This window comes from Eurypyga helias, unplaced genomic scaffold, assembly GCF_000690775.1.
Source record: "Eurypyga helias isolate BGI_N326 unplaced genomic scaffold, ASM69077v1 scaffold27787, whole genome shotgun sequence".
NCBI lineage: Eukaryota > Metazoa > Chordata > Aves > Eurypygiformes > Eurypygidae > Eurypyga > Eurypyga helias.
In genome coordinates, this window is record NW_010260207.1 from 1 (window position 1) to 14,014 (window position 14,014).

A 14,014-nucleotide genomic window follows, 5' to 3' on the forward strand; every position below is an offset into this window, starting at 1 on the left:
GCCCAGGAAAGCCGCGGGTCTTATAACGCTACGCAGCGGGCTGCTGGGACACTCCGGGCCCTTCCCAAAATACTGCTTACAGCCCAGGTGACAACTTCTAGGCTGTAGGTAAGGTGCTGTGGTTTGGGGTGGGGTGGGGTTTTTTTTTGGTCCACATCACTTTTTTTTACTTGGAAAGGGGTTAGGGAGCTGGCGTGGGAAATTGCAATGCGCTGGGTAAGGCTGAGGCCAAAAAAAAAAGGGATTTTTAGAAAGCAAAGTGTGTCTATTATGACTTACTCGTTTTGTCTTGTGAGGCTAAAAGTCCCTCTGGATTTTATTTTATGAACCCAATGATTTGAGGAAAACATCGCTTAGCCCTTGCTGTGACAAGCGAATCTGTGCGCCGTAGCTTGTGCAAGCATGGTGTTCTACAAAACAACCTAAATGCCGGTTTCTGTGGCTAAAATGAATGAATCTGCACGCAGGCAGTGATATCGCAATGGTATAAAACCAAGATTCAGTGAGTTTTCTGCGCCGGTGAATGAGAACGTAGTGTGGACATGCTCCAAAAGTTTGAGCCAGCTTCACATTCCAAAAGCACAACAAGGGGAAAGTCAGGGAATTTTTACTAGGAACCCTCTAGCTGTGTACAGTTGGTTTACAACCAATATTAATAATTACGTGTAAGGAATGAAAGCTTTGAATCTTTAAAACAGCAGCGATGTCTTCAGTGGATCTTCCCCCCTTGGGAATTCATGACCTCGTGGAGCCCTTCTTGGGGCTCTCCGATGGGAGGAATACAATATACTGTGTATATATAGCAGCGAAACAGCTGATCTCAGTGGGGCAAGATTACAATTTTTTCCAGCACATGTAACTGTGTGGATTTATATTCTCATTTTTTATTAGTAGCTTTACGTTTATTTTGGGGTGTTATGTATTTATCCTGGAGCTGAAGTTGTTTGTCAGTCTTAACAAACTTGCTCAGTTTGCTTTAATTAAATTTTCCTCTTTGGTGAGTTGATGGAAAACTCATGTTGAAATATCAAGGACCTGCAGAATAAATGCAGGAGCTCCGAGCAGCTCGGCTTGCCCTAGTTCATCCTGCAGCTGTGTCCTTCAGGCAGTTACTAGCCCTAATGGCAAATCTCAGGAAATTGCTTCAGAGGGAAAAGCACAGTCCTTGGCATTCCAATCCCAAATCTTAATTGGATATAAAAAGCTCTGAATCCAAAAATTAGAGAAGAAAACAGGTTGCCTGGTTTCAAAGGTTTAGTTTTAGGCTTGAAAGTGGAACCTAATTTCATGCTTCCCTGTGGTGCAAGGAATTCTGCGGCACAGATAGCCAATTCTCCAATAATACATTTAGTGTTTTGACAGGACAGAACTGCAGGATCCAGAGATCTTTAGTGAAGATGATATGCAGCCAATGACCTTGCTTAGCAGTATCTACAGTTATCTGTAGACTTAGGCAGATGGTGGGTCGTCTCGATAAACCAATTGCTGTTTCTTTTAGAATTTACGGGGCTCTTGCAGATGGGATAGCCGTGGTGAGCACTGCACCTGAGCCGGATAGAGCACGTGACTTGTTAGCTGAAATGTTCATACAGTTCTGGAATAGTTCTAATCAATCCCAAATCTCTTTATTTTATGTTCAAGCTTTAATTGTTAGTTGCCTGAACTTCATACTCTTTGGATTGCTAATGACTGCTCACAACACGGTATTTTTGTGATTCCAATGGTGATATACAATTTATTTTATCTGTATTGTCTTCCCTAAGGGAAAATCCACACCAAGAAAGCCTCTATTCTGCAAGGCAAGGGTTCCATTCTATCCAGGAGCCCAGCCAAGAAAGCTTTCGTGTCCTACCACCTAGTTTTTACCAGCCACCTATCCAAAGCCAATTATCACCAACAAAAACCCAGGACAGCCGTGAAACCTCTCCTATGAATGTCCCTAATTTCCCATCCGTTTCCTCTATGTGCCAACCAACCATGTTTAACTACGAACGTCCAAAACACTTTATCCAGTCTAAGAATGTGTGTCAAGGGCAACAGCAGCCTCCGGGACCCACAGCCTCTACAGAGTCAAGCAGACAAATCAAACAGTCCTCCATCCTAATACAGCCTCGTAACCCAAGTGGGCAGAAATTCTCCTCCTCGTCATCGCTGAGCTCTTCAATCACGCTCTCCTCGCCTTCCTGTAGTGCCCCTAAGGAATCCACATATCCCGTCACGCCTGCATCCGCGCAGTCTCCTGCTAGCTCATCATCTGGGCAACGGCTTATATCCATGCCTAACCAACCCCCCGCAGCATTCCTGTGCTCAGTGCTACCCTCGCAGCCCGACTATAACAGCCAAACTCCTTCTCCTATGGAACCTCAGTAAGTATATACAGGCTTCTAACCTCCCCTTGCTTTCCTCTGGCCTGGCCTCTCCCATGCACTGACCACCCCAAACCCAACCGGCCAGTGAAAGCCCAGCTCGCCCGAAGCCAATGGTACCACCCCCATTGACTTCTGATGTTCGAGGCAGGACTCTGCATGGTCGGGTTAGGAGGCTGAGCACTTGCCCTTGGTGTCTGCGTGGGGAATTCCAGCGGGAATCAAACTGCCCAGCAGTCATGTCACGGGCTACTGTACAGGTTTTCTGGGGACGGTTTGAACAGTTCAGTTTGATTCGATGGAAATGAAGAGTATCCGAAATAGAAGATGGGCACCCATCTCAAATGAATTTCCCTCAACACACACGGCTTATGAACGGGGAGGCAGGGAGGGAAGCAGCAGTATTTCCCACACATCAACTACTTTAGGATTCCTAGTAAGTCTCAGCAGTATTTTCAGGTTTCACATCACGATGGGACTCTACCCTCACCTACAATGCCATTTTCATTAATCAGACGTTCTAACAGAAAGGCAGCCACTTGAAAACTGTACCCCTTCAGACCAAAGACTAAATTCTTTCCTGAATATGTATTATATCATTTTGCCTTTGGGCTGCAATCCAAATATCTCCCAAGGTCAGTGAGATCTCAAAGGGAGCTGGGTCTTGCCTTCTCACCAACTTGTATTCCTGCCAATAGAGCTGGAGGTCCTGGGGAAAGTCAGGGTAGGATATGCACGAAGCACTCGGCCGAGGGTATTGGAAAGGTGGTAGGGGCAGGGGGTCCTGCTGGCTTGGGTATAAATTCAGGTTTAAGTGTCAGTTTGTATTCAGGAAATCTGAACGTTTCTGGGTTTGTTTTGAATCGTGGCACTGGGGGAGGCAGAAAGGTAAGACAGAGTGGGCTGGCTGGGACACTCGTGAGCGTGTGGGTTAGGGACCTGTCTGGAGTAACTGCTGGGTTTGTGTATGCAGTGTGGGCTTGTCTTCATAGCAAAGGGCTTTGGTGTCTCCTATGGTTTTCATACAAACTGCTCGTAAAAACAACATCCTGTGAGTTGAGGGGGTTATTTTCCTAATCATCCTACAAGTGGGCAAATGGGGGCTTGAGGCATATTAATCTGTGGGGCAAATTATTGAAGTTTAAAGTTATAACTTGGGCAGGTTAAGTCCAAGCAGCGCTGGGAATACGTACCAGAATTATAACCCTGCTACACTATTCTAATCAGCTGAACAAATTCCCAAGTGACAGGAGGAAGAGGATTTTGAATAGAAATAGTTGCTGAATGTAATAATTGCAGCAAACGAGGCCCCACCACATGTAACGAGCCGGGTTAGATCCTGTCAGCAGAGTGCTGTGACCTCTACTAGACCTTCACAACACGTTTTAAGGGATGCTCCTCTTCTCCTAGCAGCTTTCAGAATCCAGCCTACTGTCTCACTCCAAGACTGGATTGTGTCTCTTGAGTAGGGGTTACAGGATCAGGCTGGGGAGGGGGAGGGGTGTTGCTGCACGGGCTCCTAAAGACCCAGCCTAGCTTGGGGTAAGCTTGGCTGTTGAACGTCCGGACAGAAATGCTATATGGAGTAACTTTCTGAGACCAAAAAGAGGACAACCAATAAGCTATTTGTTCGTTTGGTCAACTAGTTTGTGGCCTTGCTGTGGATTTGCAGCATCCAGGACCAATTTAACAATCAGAATTGTAGAGGAATGCGAGAGGAATGGTTTTTGACGAGAGCTTGCTACTGGACAGACTTGCATTGCTCAGTGGAATCAGAGGCTCCCTCAAAACTCTGCTAGCCTTACTGCACACATGTGAGTCAGGGCAGGGGCTGCTGCAGGACACAGGGATGCTAAACAGCAACCCACAGCAAACTGCCGAGCGTTGTGGGAGGACACTCAATGACTTGGCTAGACCATGATGCTTCCCCTTAAGGTTTTGATACTCAATTACATCACCAAGCCTATCTATCTCCCAAATGCTTTACGGGTTCATTAGAACCAAAGTCTGTAGGTACCAGATGAACATTTCTGTGTGAATTCTCTGGTGCTGTAACAAAGAGCCAAGCAGGCCTACAGGAATAACTTTGTTTTCTCTTCCCGCATGAGTAGTTACTCACAACCAATGTATAACAAACAAGCTAGCATCAACTCTCTGCAGAAGACATCAGACCAAGAAATTCGAGGAACAAAAGAGGCCCTCATTCAGGACTTGGAAAAGAAACTTCGATGCAAAGACAACCTTCTCCAGAATGGCAACCAGGTAAGGGAAATCTGCTGATTAGAGAACCAGTTTGCTTTGACGCGTGGTAGTGCAAGCAGGGATGTAGAGACTAGTGCCCCAGAGACTGGAGGCTCCAAACTGATCTGAAAGCAGAAGGAAATGCAGGAGCAACACTGCCCAAACACCTTTAGTCAGAGCCTCAACAGATCTCAGAAAGATTTCTTTGAGCCATTTAGGACCAGAATACTCTTTCAGTGTGAGGTGGCTGAATTTTTCCCTTAGAAATGTAAAAAACCCCATCTCTTCCAACAGTGACTCTATTTTTAATCATGGCTCGGGGCCAGTGTAAAAGGTGTCGTTCTGAAAGATTTACATCTAACCTCTCCATTTCTGAACACCCTCTTCACCGTTATTTTTGCAATTAGAATGCTGTACTGGTGGGCCAGGTTCAGCTCAGGCCTGAGAAGGCCATTCCCAATGAGGAGCAGCACATGGTTGGTGGATGATGAAAGCTGGCCTGAATGTGGCCAGAGATGGGTGCTGTAAGTCTGTCTGTAGGTACCTACTGCATCTCCTGTGACTTCATTGAGGGACGTGTTGGTTTCTGAAAACCATCTGATAGGGTAGGATGGCTTCGAGCCTTTCCCTCTTACCCTACCTTCTTGGCCAGCATACACCAGTCGGGCTGTCTTTGGACTTGTGCAATAAAATTAATAAGGCTAGGGTCAGGAGGAAGGTACATGAGAGAAAGGTACATGTTTAGAGCTGTGGCACAAACTTGAACTCTCTGCTGGGGATCCTGCAGGAACTAGAAACTCAGGGAGAATCCCTCAGTTCTCCAGACACAATTGCACCCTGGTGTCCAGCGCTGGGGTTAATAAGCCACCCCAAATCATTAGAAATTTGGAGAAGTATGAATATTTGACAGCTCACTCTGGAGACCATCACCACATGTGGTAAACTTCTCTGATTGCTTTTTATATGAGCAACAAATCAATGAGATTACATGAGCTTTTATCATAAAGTCTCCTATAAGAAGGACTCTTAGTCTCAGTACCCACTTATTTATTCTGCAGAGGGACACAATGCAACCCCCTTTACCAAGAAATACAAGTCTGGGAGAAAAATTTGCTTACCAGTAGGGAAGCACATTGCAGCAAGCTAGAGCGAGCAGGTCTCTCATGTGGGAACCTTCCTGCTGCCGGGATGCAGAGTGGTAAATCCCAGTGTTTACAGTTTCCATCTGCTTTTCCCTGAAGTAGAAAGGACTTTTTCCATTCCTGTCAGTGGGAAAAGGTTTGTGTAATACATATAATTTTAAATATTGAAGAAAAAAAGGTATTATTAGGTCAAATCTGACTTAACGTGTCCCAACAGGAATGTTCTGTCTGCTGTAAGAAAGCTTGCCATTGCAAGCCAGCTTTTTTCCCCATAGAAAACCAGGCTAAAAATAAGGCTTATGCAATCACCACTCTGTGTCCTCCTCCCCTTGTCCTCCAACAATGTCTGAACCAACTGGCCAATCTCAGCCACACTTGATACAGCCGTAATGACCTCAGGGATATTAAGCTCTCACAGGTTTTGCAAAAGGTCTCTCTCGCTCCCTTCTAAAGAAAAGTCCCACAAGCCTCCCCAGACCCTTTTCTACCCAGGAGTAGCCACAGTCCTGTCCCGTGCACAGTAGAAATTCTCTCAGGGCTTGTCCTCAACGTCAAAAAATCAAAACCCAAGGTAAACTTTGTGGGAAGCAAAGCATCAGGTATTCTGGTGCCCAGGGGACTAACATAGTCAATCTCTTCTAAAGTAACCCAACTGACAGGACTTGAATTTAACTCTGCTCATGCTTATCCCGGTGTGCTGCATCCATGATGTAGGAATTTACTGTTACGTGAGTGAAACGCGCTCTTGCCTCCTCTCAGGACAGCACACAGCATTTCGTAAGGCGGCTGCTGCGCTGGCATAAACTTCCCTTGTGCTTTGAGGGGTACTGGTGCTCCTCTCTGGCTGTGCCTGCTTCTGGTGTGACTCTTGCTTTTTTGGGAGCAGGGGACGCTAGCACCCAACATGACTCTAGCTCCTGAAGTAAATCCACAGCTGAATAACTTGGGAAGTTTTCCCAGTGCTAACAGAAAGGTACCCTGGCAGTTACTCTGGCTTCTGAGATAATGCCATCACAGTTAGCCATAAATAATCCCAGCCGAGAAAGAGGAGGAGTGGAAGGCCACAGATGGCATTAGAGAGGCTTTGATGAACAGGCAGTTTAATCTTTGATGCATTTCAGTGCAGTATATATTGAGGCTGACTTCAGTAGGCATCACGGACTGCAAACCCTCTGGAACAGCAGTGGTGTGTCTGTCCAGCCGCTGCTTTCATTGACAACACCCTGAATTTGTGGCATATTAATGTGCTGATCTGAAATAGTAAATGGACTTCTGACTAGAATTCCTCTCCGCTCCGCTTTAAGCGATTGACGTACGAAGAAAGAATGGCTCGCAGGCTGCTTGGACCAGCAAATGCCGCATCTGTGCTTGAAGCGCAAAGCGAAGACAACATGCAGAATGCACAGGTAAATGGGGACCTGTCTGCAGAACCATGATTTCCTGGTGACTGTGCTGTGACCTGCTTGTGCCTGGATAGGGGGGAGAGTTGGGGTTTTCTTGGTACCAGTGCAGGAGAGGGAAGGGAAGGGGACTGGTCTCGCTGACAGAGCTCTGTATAGTAGGGATTTGGGTGGCTTTTTTGGGGGGTGGTGGCAGAAGGAGGTAATTTAAGCACCGTCCCCTTTCTGGGCCTGATCTGTAGGAATGACCTCTCCAGGGAGGAATTACAACAGCTGCTGCACAGCAGTTACACCCTGCCGAGGGATACAGGTACCCACGCTCTAACAGCTCAACTCAGACTTGGCCAGGACAGCAAGATTTACACCTGTCACTGTTTGGAATAAGTGACATTGACTACAGGATCTCAGGGCCTTGGGGTGGGATCGGTTGGGTTTTAGTCCTTCCAGGGACCTGCGATCGTTAAGAGAGGGCAGAGCAGTTATTTTAGCAGCTCTACCTGCTGATAGACAAGAATCTATCACTACTGGCACGTTCAAAAGCATTTTAGCTGGAGACTTGCATCACTCATGGGTTATTCAGGCTGGTTAAAAGCTCTCTTCAGCACTTCTTTAATCAAAGTTTGTGGAAATGTCTGTGATGTGGTACTGGGCAGCCAAAAAAAGTCCCCCCTGCTGCACGCATGCAGAGAGCTAGCAGGCATATACCTTCCAAAGCACAGGGAGCAGAACTTGCAAGAGATGCTTAACATCACAACAAGGGAGGAACATGCAATTTGAGCTATTTCTCCCCAACCATCACCTGACAACAGCAGGCAAGAAGGGAATATTATAGATGTCAGAGCAAGGGAAGCCTCATCTTTTGCAGTGAACAAGAAAACATTCAGTCAAACAGGACGACTGACAACTTTTCAGGGTGTGTGAAATGCTGCGTAAAAAGGAGTATTGGAAGGAGAGATTCTTTGTGTTTGGGAGATCTGGCTCCCACTGTTCAGTCTTATTTTTAAATATTGTAGTCACAGATTCATTCAGCCTCCTGATTCCTCAGGAACTTAACTACGCAGTCAGTCCATGTGATAGAGCGTTAGAATTATCAGCAACCTCATCACTACAGCATCATTTTACAAGACAAGTGGTAATTGTACAGAACTTGTGTAAAGGAGCAGATACAAGCAATTGCCTTTGGACTCGGCACTGAGCTCGGTCTGGCAAAACCCTTATTTGTGTAGTGCTTCCCCTGAACTGAACGCTGCTTCTGTGCTTGAAGTTTAAACCCAGGCTTAAATGTTGCACGGGGCTGGACTACAGAGCAGGGAGCCAAGCATCGTAATGGCTCAGTGCAAACAACCCAGAAATTTCCATGCAGTGTTTCCTCTGACTCCGTTGCTAAAATGAGACACTGGTTACAAACTCTGCCTACATTTTCCAAACATCCAAGTTCCGAGCAGGAATCAGTCCTGGGTACTTTAGTAGATTTACTCATGTGATTGTGGAGTTGTGAGCGAGCTTAGTTGGTGCTGTGATCTAGAAAGAAAGATATTTTCCAGCTCAGCATGTGTTCATTGCTGTTTGTACCATATTTAAGTGGGCACAATACAGTGTTCTTGCCAGTGATTCCACTTCTATTCCTGCTATGGGGAAGGACACACTGTACTTAGCTCTCATTTTAGATACTGCCAGTAGCACTACTCCCCTCTAACAAAGGTTATTGGCTGGCCAAAAGCCCCGTGTGCCAAACAAAACTGCTGCACCTATCACCTGTGCAGCGACGAGAAGCTGTCCCATTCTATTAATAGTACTTGCTACTGTCAGGGCAAAGACTAGGGTAAAAAGGGTGTATTAGCTCCTGATGCAAGTTCCTTTACCTCTTGTCCCAGTGACTTCTAAAGTATTCCGCTTGCTTTTCGGCAGCAGTCAGTACGTGAACTTAAAATGGCTTCTTGTTCAGTTCATAAATACATTTTTCTAAGCTAACTCACCTTCCCTCTTTCTTTTTCCAAACCACCAGAACGCAGAAAACATCAGGCTGCAGGTTCCTACAACACACGTAAGGTAATGGATAAACTTGTGCTGCACTACCCTTCAAGACCTTAGTTCAGACGTTCCCAGACAATGTTAGTTTTACTGCACTACTTACCACTTTTTCTAAAGCAGTAATTACTGAATTCACTCACTTCCTTTCACCTAAACGGCTGCCCTTTGTGGGTGGTGTGACCAGCACACCTATGAACTTACTCCAGTCAATTCTAAGCATAACACGGGGCATTTAGGACTCTACGTACCAGGGCAAATACGCTTCGTGTTCTAGAAGATACATCTCTAGTCAAAGCAAGGTCCATCAGTGTAAACGATGAAACACAGCCTGCATTGCTCTTCTGAATTCTGTTGGATATTAGGCCAAAGATGAAGGTTTTGTATGTTGTACTTCTGTGTTGAACAACTGGAGCACGTGCTTGCTCAAAACTTGTACCTTACAGCTGGAAAACACACAAGAACAGCAGCGTTAGATTTCTAAACGTGTTGAGAGACTCCAGCTGCAATCAGTGCTTCAGTGTCATTGGTGCTACGGTGACTTTTACAGAACTATTTCTGTCCACTTCTTAGGAGCAGACCATCCTCAAGAGGAGATGAACGTGGACACGACTCAATCCAGGAAAAGTTTTTTCAGCCACGTTTTACACAAGTGCCAGAAGATGTAATTATTGAGGAGGGACGATTCTGCAGGCTCGACTTCAAAGTAATACCAGCCTTTCCCTTTCGGTCCTGTGAGCTCTGTGGGGTGTGTGGCATGGAGAGAGGTCTCTGAGCCGCAGTGCCCTGGCACTTGAATCAGCCAGAGCACTGACAGCAGATGGTGCAGGGTCTCTCCAGGCAACCTAAAAGACAAATAGGTTCTCGTCCTAATCACTTCCCGTCCATTTTTCTTAAGAAAAGTCTCGCCAGACTTTGGCATAACCTTTAGCCATTTTCCTGCAAATTGCTTAACTTCTGAATGTCATGGACAACCTGGAGCATGTCTGCAGGACAGTTGATTTACAGGAATTATCAAAACAGTATGGATTCAGCACTGCTGACAGTGCTAGCTGTGGGATTAAAAGGCTGAGTTCCTCACCTCCATGAGCCCTCAGTGAGTATCTCTGCCCTAAGCCAAACTGCCTCACAGGATGAGAACAGGGGTCTGCAGGAACAGCATCTTGTAGCTAAAGCTCGACAGCACCTCAGGAGCCTTCCTCTCTGTGCAGCACCACATTAATAATCCAGACTAGGCAAGACTGTAAAATTTTGCAGCAGGATTATGATTTTATCGTCTATTGGCATCAAACTCCCTATAGCACTAAAGCTGCTTAACTCTTCGCTGCTTTCCTCTCCTTCACAGGTTAGTGGGCTGCCGACTCCAGACGTGATGTGGTATCAGAATGGAAGGATGGTTCATCAAGATCAGTTCCATAAAATGATAGTGTCAGAAAAGGGATTCCACTCGTTTATCTTTGAAGCAGTCAAATCATCCGATGCAGGAACATACGAATGTGTGGCTGTCAACCGTGCAGGAGAAGCATCTTTCGCAGTAAAAGTGGAAGTCATTGGTAAGACTGAGAGCACTGATAACTACCTGGCCACACATGGAAAATCTCAGTAGTTTAATGCCTACCTATGTGTGTTTGGGACATAAAACAATTAAGAAGCAGAGGTACATCTCCAGGTATTCAGGCTCAAATGACAAACACACACCTTGCCTTTTCCCAGACTACTTTAATGCATACCTCTGGGATGACATATTTCTTCAAAGTGCTTCTAGTGAGAGATTTAGATGTAGTGGGATGCCCAGAATTTGGGAGTTATTAATCACCCAGAATTGATAACATGTTGATTGACTCTCCTCCTAAAGTCCCCTTATGCTCATGGGAATTGCCTACAGGTGAGGGATTTTCAGAAGGGAACATGTTCCTTACTATATATATTCTGAAACCCTGAACAACAAGCCTCATATTAGTGTTCAATACTTACAGTAACTCCTCCTTATCTTTCCTTTTTAATTTAGCAAAAGAACACCACACGCCTCCCACTTTCATCTTCAAGCCACAGAGCAAAAAGGTTTTTGAAGGAGACACAGCCAGACTCGAATGCCAGATCTCTGCTATCCCAACACCCCGGATTTACTGGAAAAGAAACAACGAAATGGTACAATATAATACAGACCGAATAAGGTATCCTACTAATGAGTTGGCCGTTGGTGTGTTAGAAAAAAAAAAAACCAGTATTTGTTCTGTCAAATTTCTGAAATTTCTGGTTTCTGAAAGCAGCCAGCTGGGAAGCCAGATCTGCCCCTCGTTTACAACACAGTGAACAGGCTCATGTGCTGGGCAGGCACGATGCTCAGAGTCTTGTTTTGAGGGCACAGAGAGAAGAGTGTGACCAGATGCCACTGAATTCCAGCAGCAGTTACTTGGCCAGGGAGAAGCGTGGCTTTAGGGCTGGAGCATGCAATGAATTCATCATGCTCTGAGCCTGTGGGACTGCAGAAGGGCCTTGGTACCACCAGAATGGTATCGTGGTGTCAATCACTGGTGGCTCGTAACACAAAATGCAGTGTTTATGTCTAGGTAGCTTGCAGTGCCCTGCAAGGATTGTTTTAGGGCTTTCCCAGCTCCACAGCATGTAAACTGACTCTGATTTCAATGTTTTCACTCCTTCCCCCTCCAAACTTACACAAACACCTTTGTTTTTTTCAGCTTGTTACATGACAATACTGGAAGGATTTGCCTCCTGATTCATAATGCAACCAAGAAGGATGCTGGTTGGTATACCGTGTCTGCTGTCAACGGAGCAGGTGTGGCCACGTGCCATGCCAGGCTGGAGGTGGCAAGTAAGTACCACATCACAGTGCCACAGCTGAAACTGCCACTGGCACTTGTATTCGGAACAGCCCCCCAAGATTAAATCATTTCGGTTAATAAAGACCTTTAAGATTGAGTCCAGCTGCAAACCTAATGCTGTCATTAACCTAATAAAGCTTGGGCTGCTGGCAGGATTTTTTTCTCAAGATACTGAAACTAGACAGAAAGTGGAAAAACTCTTATTTGTGTAATGCCAAGACACGGTGATATGTCCTGTGTCCTTTGTGTGTATCTGCTGTCTGTGCTGCTTAAAGACTACAGCTGGATTGACACCAAAAAAGAAGGTGAATATGGTCCTTTCCGTAAATCTCTGGTGTCTGGCTTGCCTGTTAAATTCCTCCCAAGGGGGTTCTTGGTTTACGTTGAAGATAAAGAGCATGGTTGCTCTACCACAGGTCTTTCCACAGTCTCGGAAGACCCTGAAAGAGGCTTTTTTCTTTCTTCCAGCACATGCAAACAAGCCCATTCCAGCCCCCAAGCAGTTACGGGTTCGACCAACTTTTAGCAAGTATTTGGCACTTAATGGAAGAGGACTGGATGTGAAACAAGCCTTCTCCCCAGAAGGAGAGTTTCAGCGTTTGGCTGAGCAGTCTGGACTGTACGAAAGTGATGAACTTTAACTGGAAATGAAAAGGAAAACTCACACCTGTAAGAGACAATTACAACATAGATGCAGTTAACTGGTGATTGCTTTAATTAGCAAAATACCTATCTACACGTTTTTACTTTGACTCTTGCACATTCAAGCTGTTCCTGTTTTACCAGGTTAGATTTTATTTATATGGGTTGGTGAATATAACCATTTCCTGAGTATTGTATTTTAACTATAATGCCTAAGAAAGCAGGCTAATTAGTTTTTACAAGTGCGAGTGGGTTTAGTTCCACCTGGGCTTGGTTACATGCTGAAGTAGATTGGTTTGTACTGCTTCTCTCGTATCACTCTTGATGGTAATATCAGAAGTCTGTATTGTCTGAATACTAAAACCATATAGACTAGAGTGTTTTTATGAGAATAAATTAGAGGCAAATAAAATTTTAAATAACCAGTGTTGGCTGTGACTCTTCCTTGATCTGTTAAAAGCAGCTACGGATGTCTGGCCTCGGCCTGGCAAAGGTGGATCCTTACCCTGTCTGCTGTCACTGTCATCTGATCGCATCTAGTTTATGCTAAATGGTTTATAGCTGGCACTGCCTTAACACTAAAACACACCAGTGAGGCAACATCAGTATTTTTTGACCCAAAAGCTGCACTGTATAGTACAAAGTGTTGAGGCTGCCATGCTTCCCTCCTCACTCCTTCACTCAGGGAGCGGCTGTGCCTTACGTGATGGTCAACTCTCAACAAGCTGTTGCTTTGCATCATCCAAATGGCTTTTGTGCTGTATGCACGGCCCCCTCATTCAAAATAATAACAAATACCGTGTCACCTCATTTTGCTAAATGCCAAACCTAAGCGCTGAAGGTTTTTCTGCCGTACTTGCTAAAGGAAGCTCTGTGAGGGGGGAGGTAGCCGGAACTCCTCCCGGGGTGCGCACCGTAACGCTGCTGCTGGTCAGCAAACCCCACGAGCGCCTGCCAGAATGGAGAAAATGGGGTCTTGGCTTCACGCCACACTGCTGTATCATCACATAAAACCGCCAAATCTGAACTGTGCAACAGTGGCTAATTAAACCCCTAACAAAATTCCCGCAGCTCCGCCACTTTGCTTCTCCCTGGGCTGCCCGAGCAACGGGACACACCAAGGTAACTCTCTCTGCGGGTTTGAGCCGATGGAATGCAGGCGGATTCCCAGTTCATCCATAGCCTCGTGAAGGCCAAGCCAGCGGGATGCTTGGGTAAGGGGGCGGCGGGGGTGCTGAGCAGCTGCACCGGAGCATCCCCAGCCCTTGTCCCGTGCGGGAGCCCCAGCTCTTGCCCTACGCTGGCAGCGCCAAAGGGACACAGCCTGTGTTCACTGCTGCTCGCCACAGCAG

At 45.9% G+C, this 14,014-nt stretch overlaps 1 protein-coding gene across 2 annotated transcripts; it reads left to right on the top strand.

Annotated features, from left to right (window-relative positions):
• The first annotated feature begins 49 nt into the window (after positions 1 to 49).
• Positions 50 to 13,087, top strand: MYOT (myotilin). 2 transcript variants are annotated; one of them, XM_010154966.1, is made up of 10 exons: positions 1,930 to 2,369; positions 4,466 to 4,628; positions 7,054 to 7,155; positions 7,912 to 7,917; positions 9,155 to 9,198; positions 9,751 to 9,883; positions 10,523 to 10,730; positions 11,186 to 11,351; positions 11,877 to 12,010; positions 12,489 to 13,087. In XM_010154966.1, the coding sequence occupies exons 1-10, from the start codon at positions 1,930 to 1,932 to the stop codon at positions 12,659 to 12,661; spliced, it is 1,569 nt and encodes a 522-aa protein (XP_010153268.1). In that variant the 3' UTR covers positions 12,662 to 13,087. The 2 variants fall into 2 exon arrangements, with proteins under 2 accessions (XP_010153269.1, XP_010153268.1); XM_010154967.1 differs by lacking the exons at positions 1,930 to 2,369; positions 7,912 to 7,917 and adding an exon at positions 50 to 108 and having other exon boundaries at positions 4,478 to 4,628.
• The last annotated feature ends 927 nt before the right edge of the window (positions 13,088 to 14,014 follow it).

Excerpts from the sequence above, each read along its gene's own strand:
- MYOT (XM_010154966.1), top strand. The coding sequence starts at position 1,930 with ATGAATGTCCCTAATTTCCCATCCGTTTCCTCTATGTGCCAACCAACC. Across the intron at positions 11,352-11,876 it reads TATAATACAGACCGAATAAG|CTTGTTACATGACAATACTG; the intron begins GTATCCTACTAA and ends TGTTTTTTTCAG. Across the intron at positions 12,011-12,488 it reads TGCCAGGCTGGAGGTGGCAA|CACATGCAAACAAGCCCATT; the intron begins GTAAGTACCACA and ends TCTTTCTTCCAG.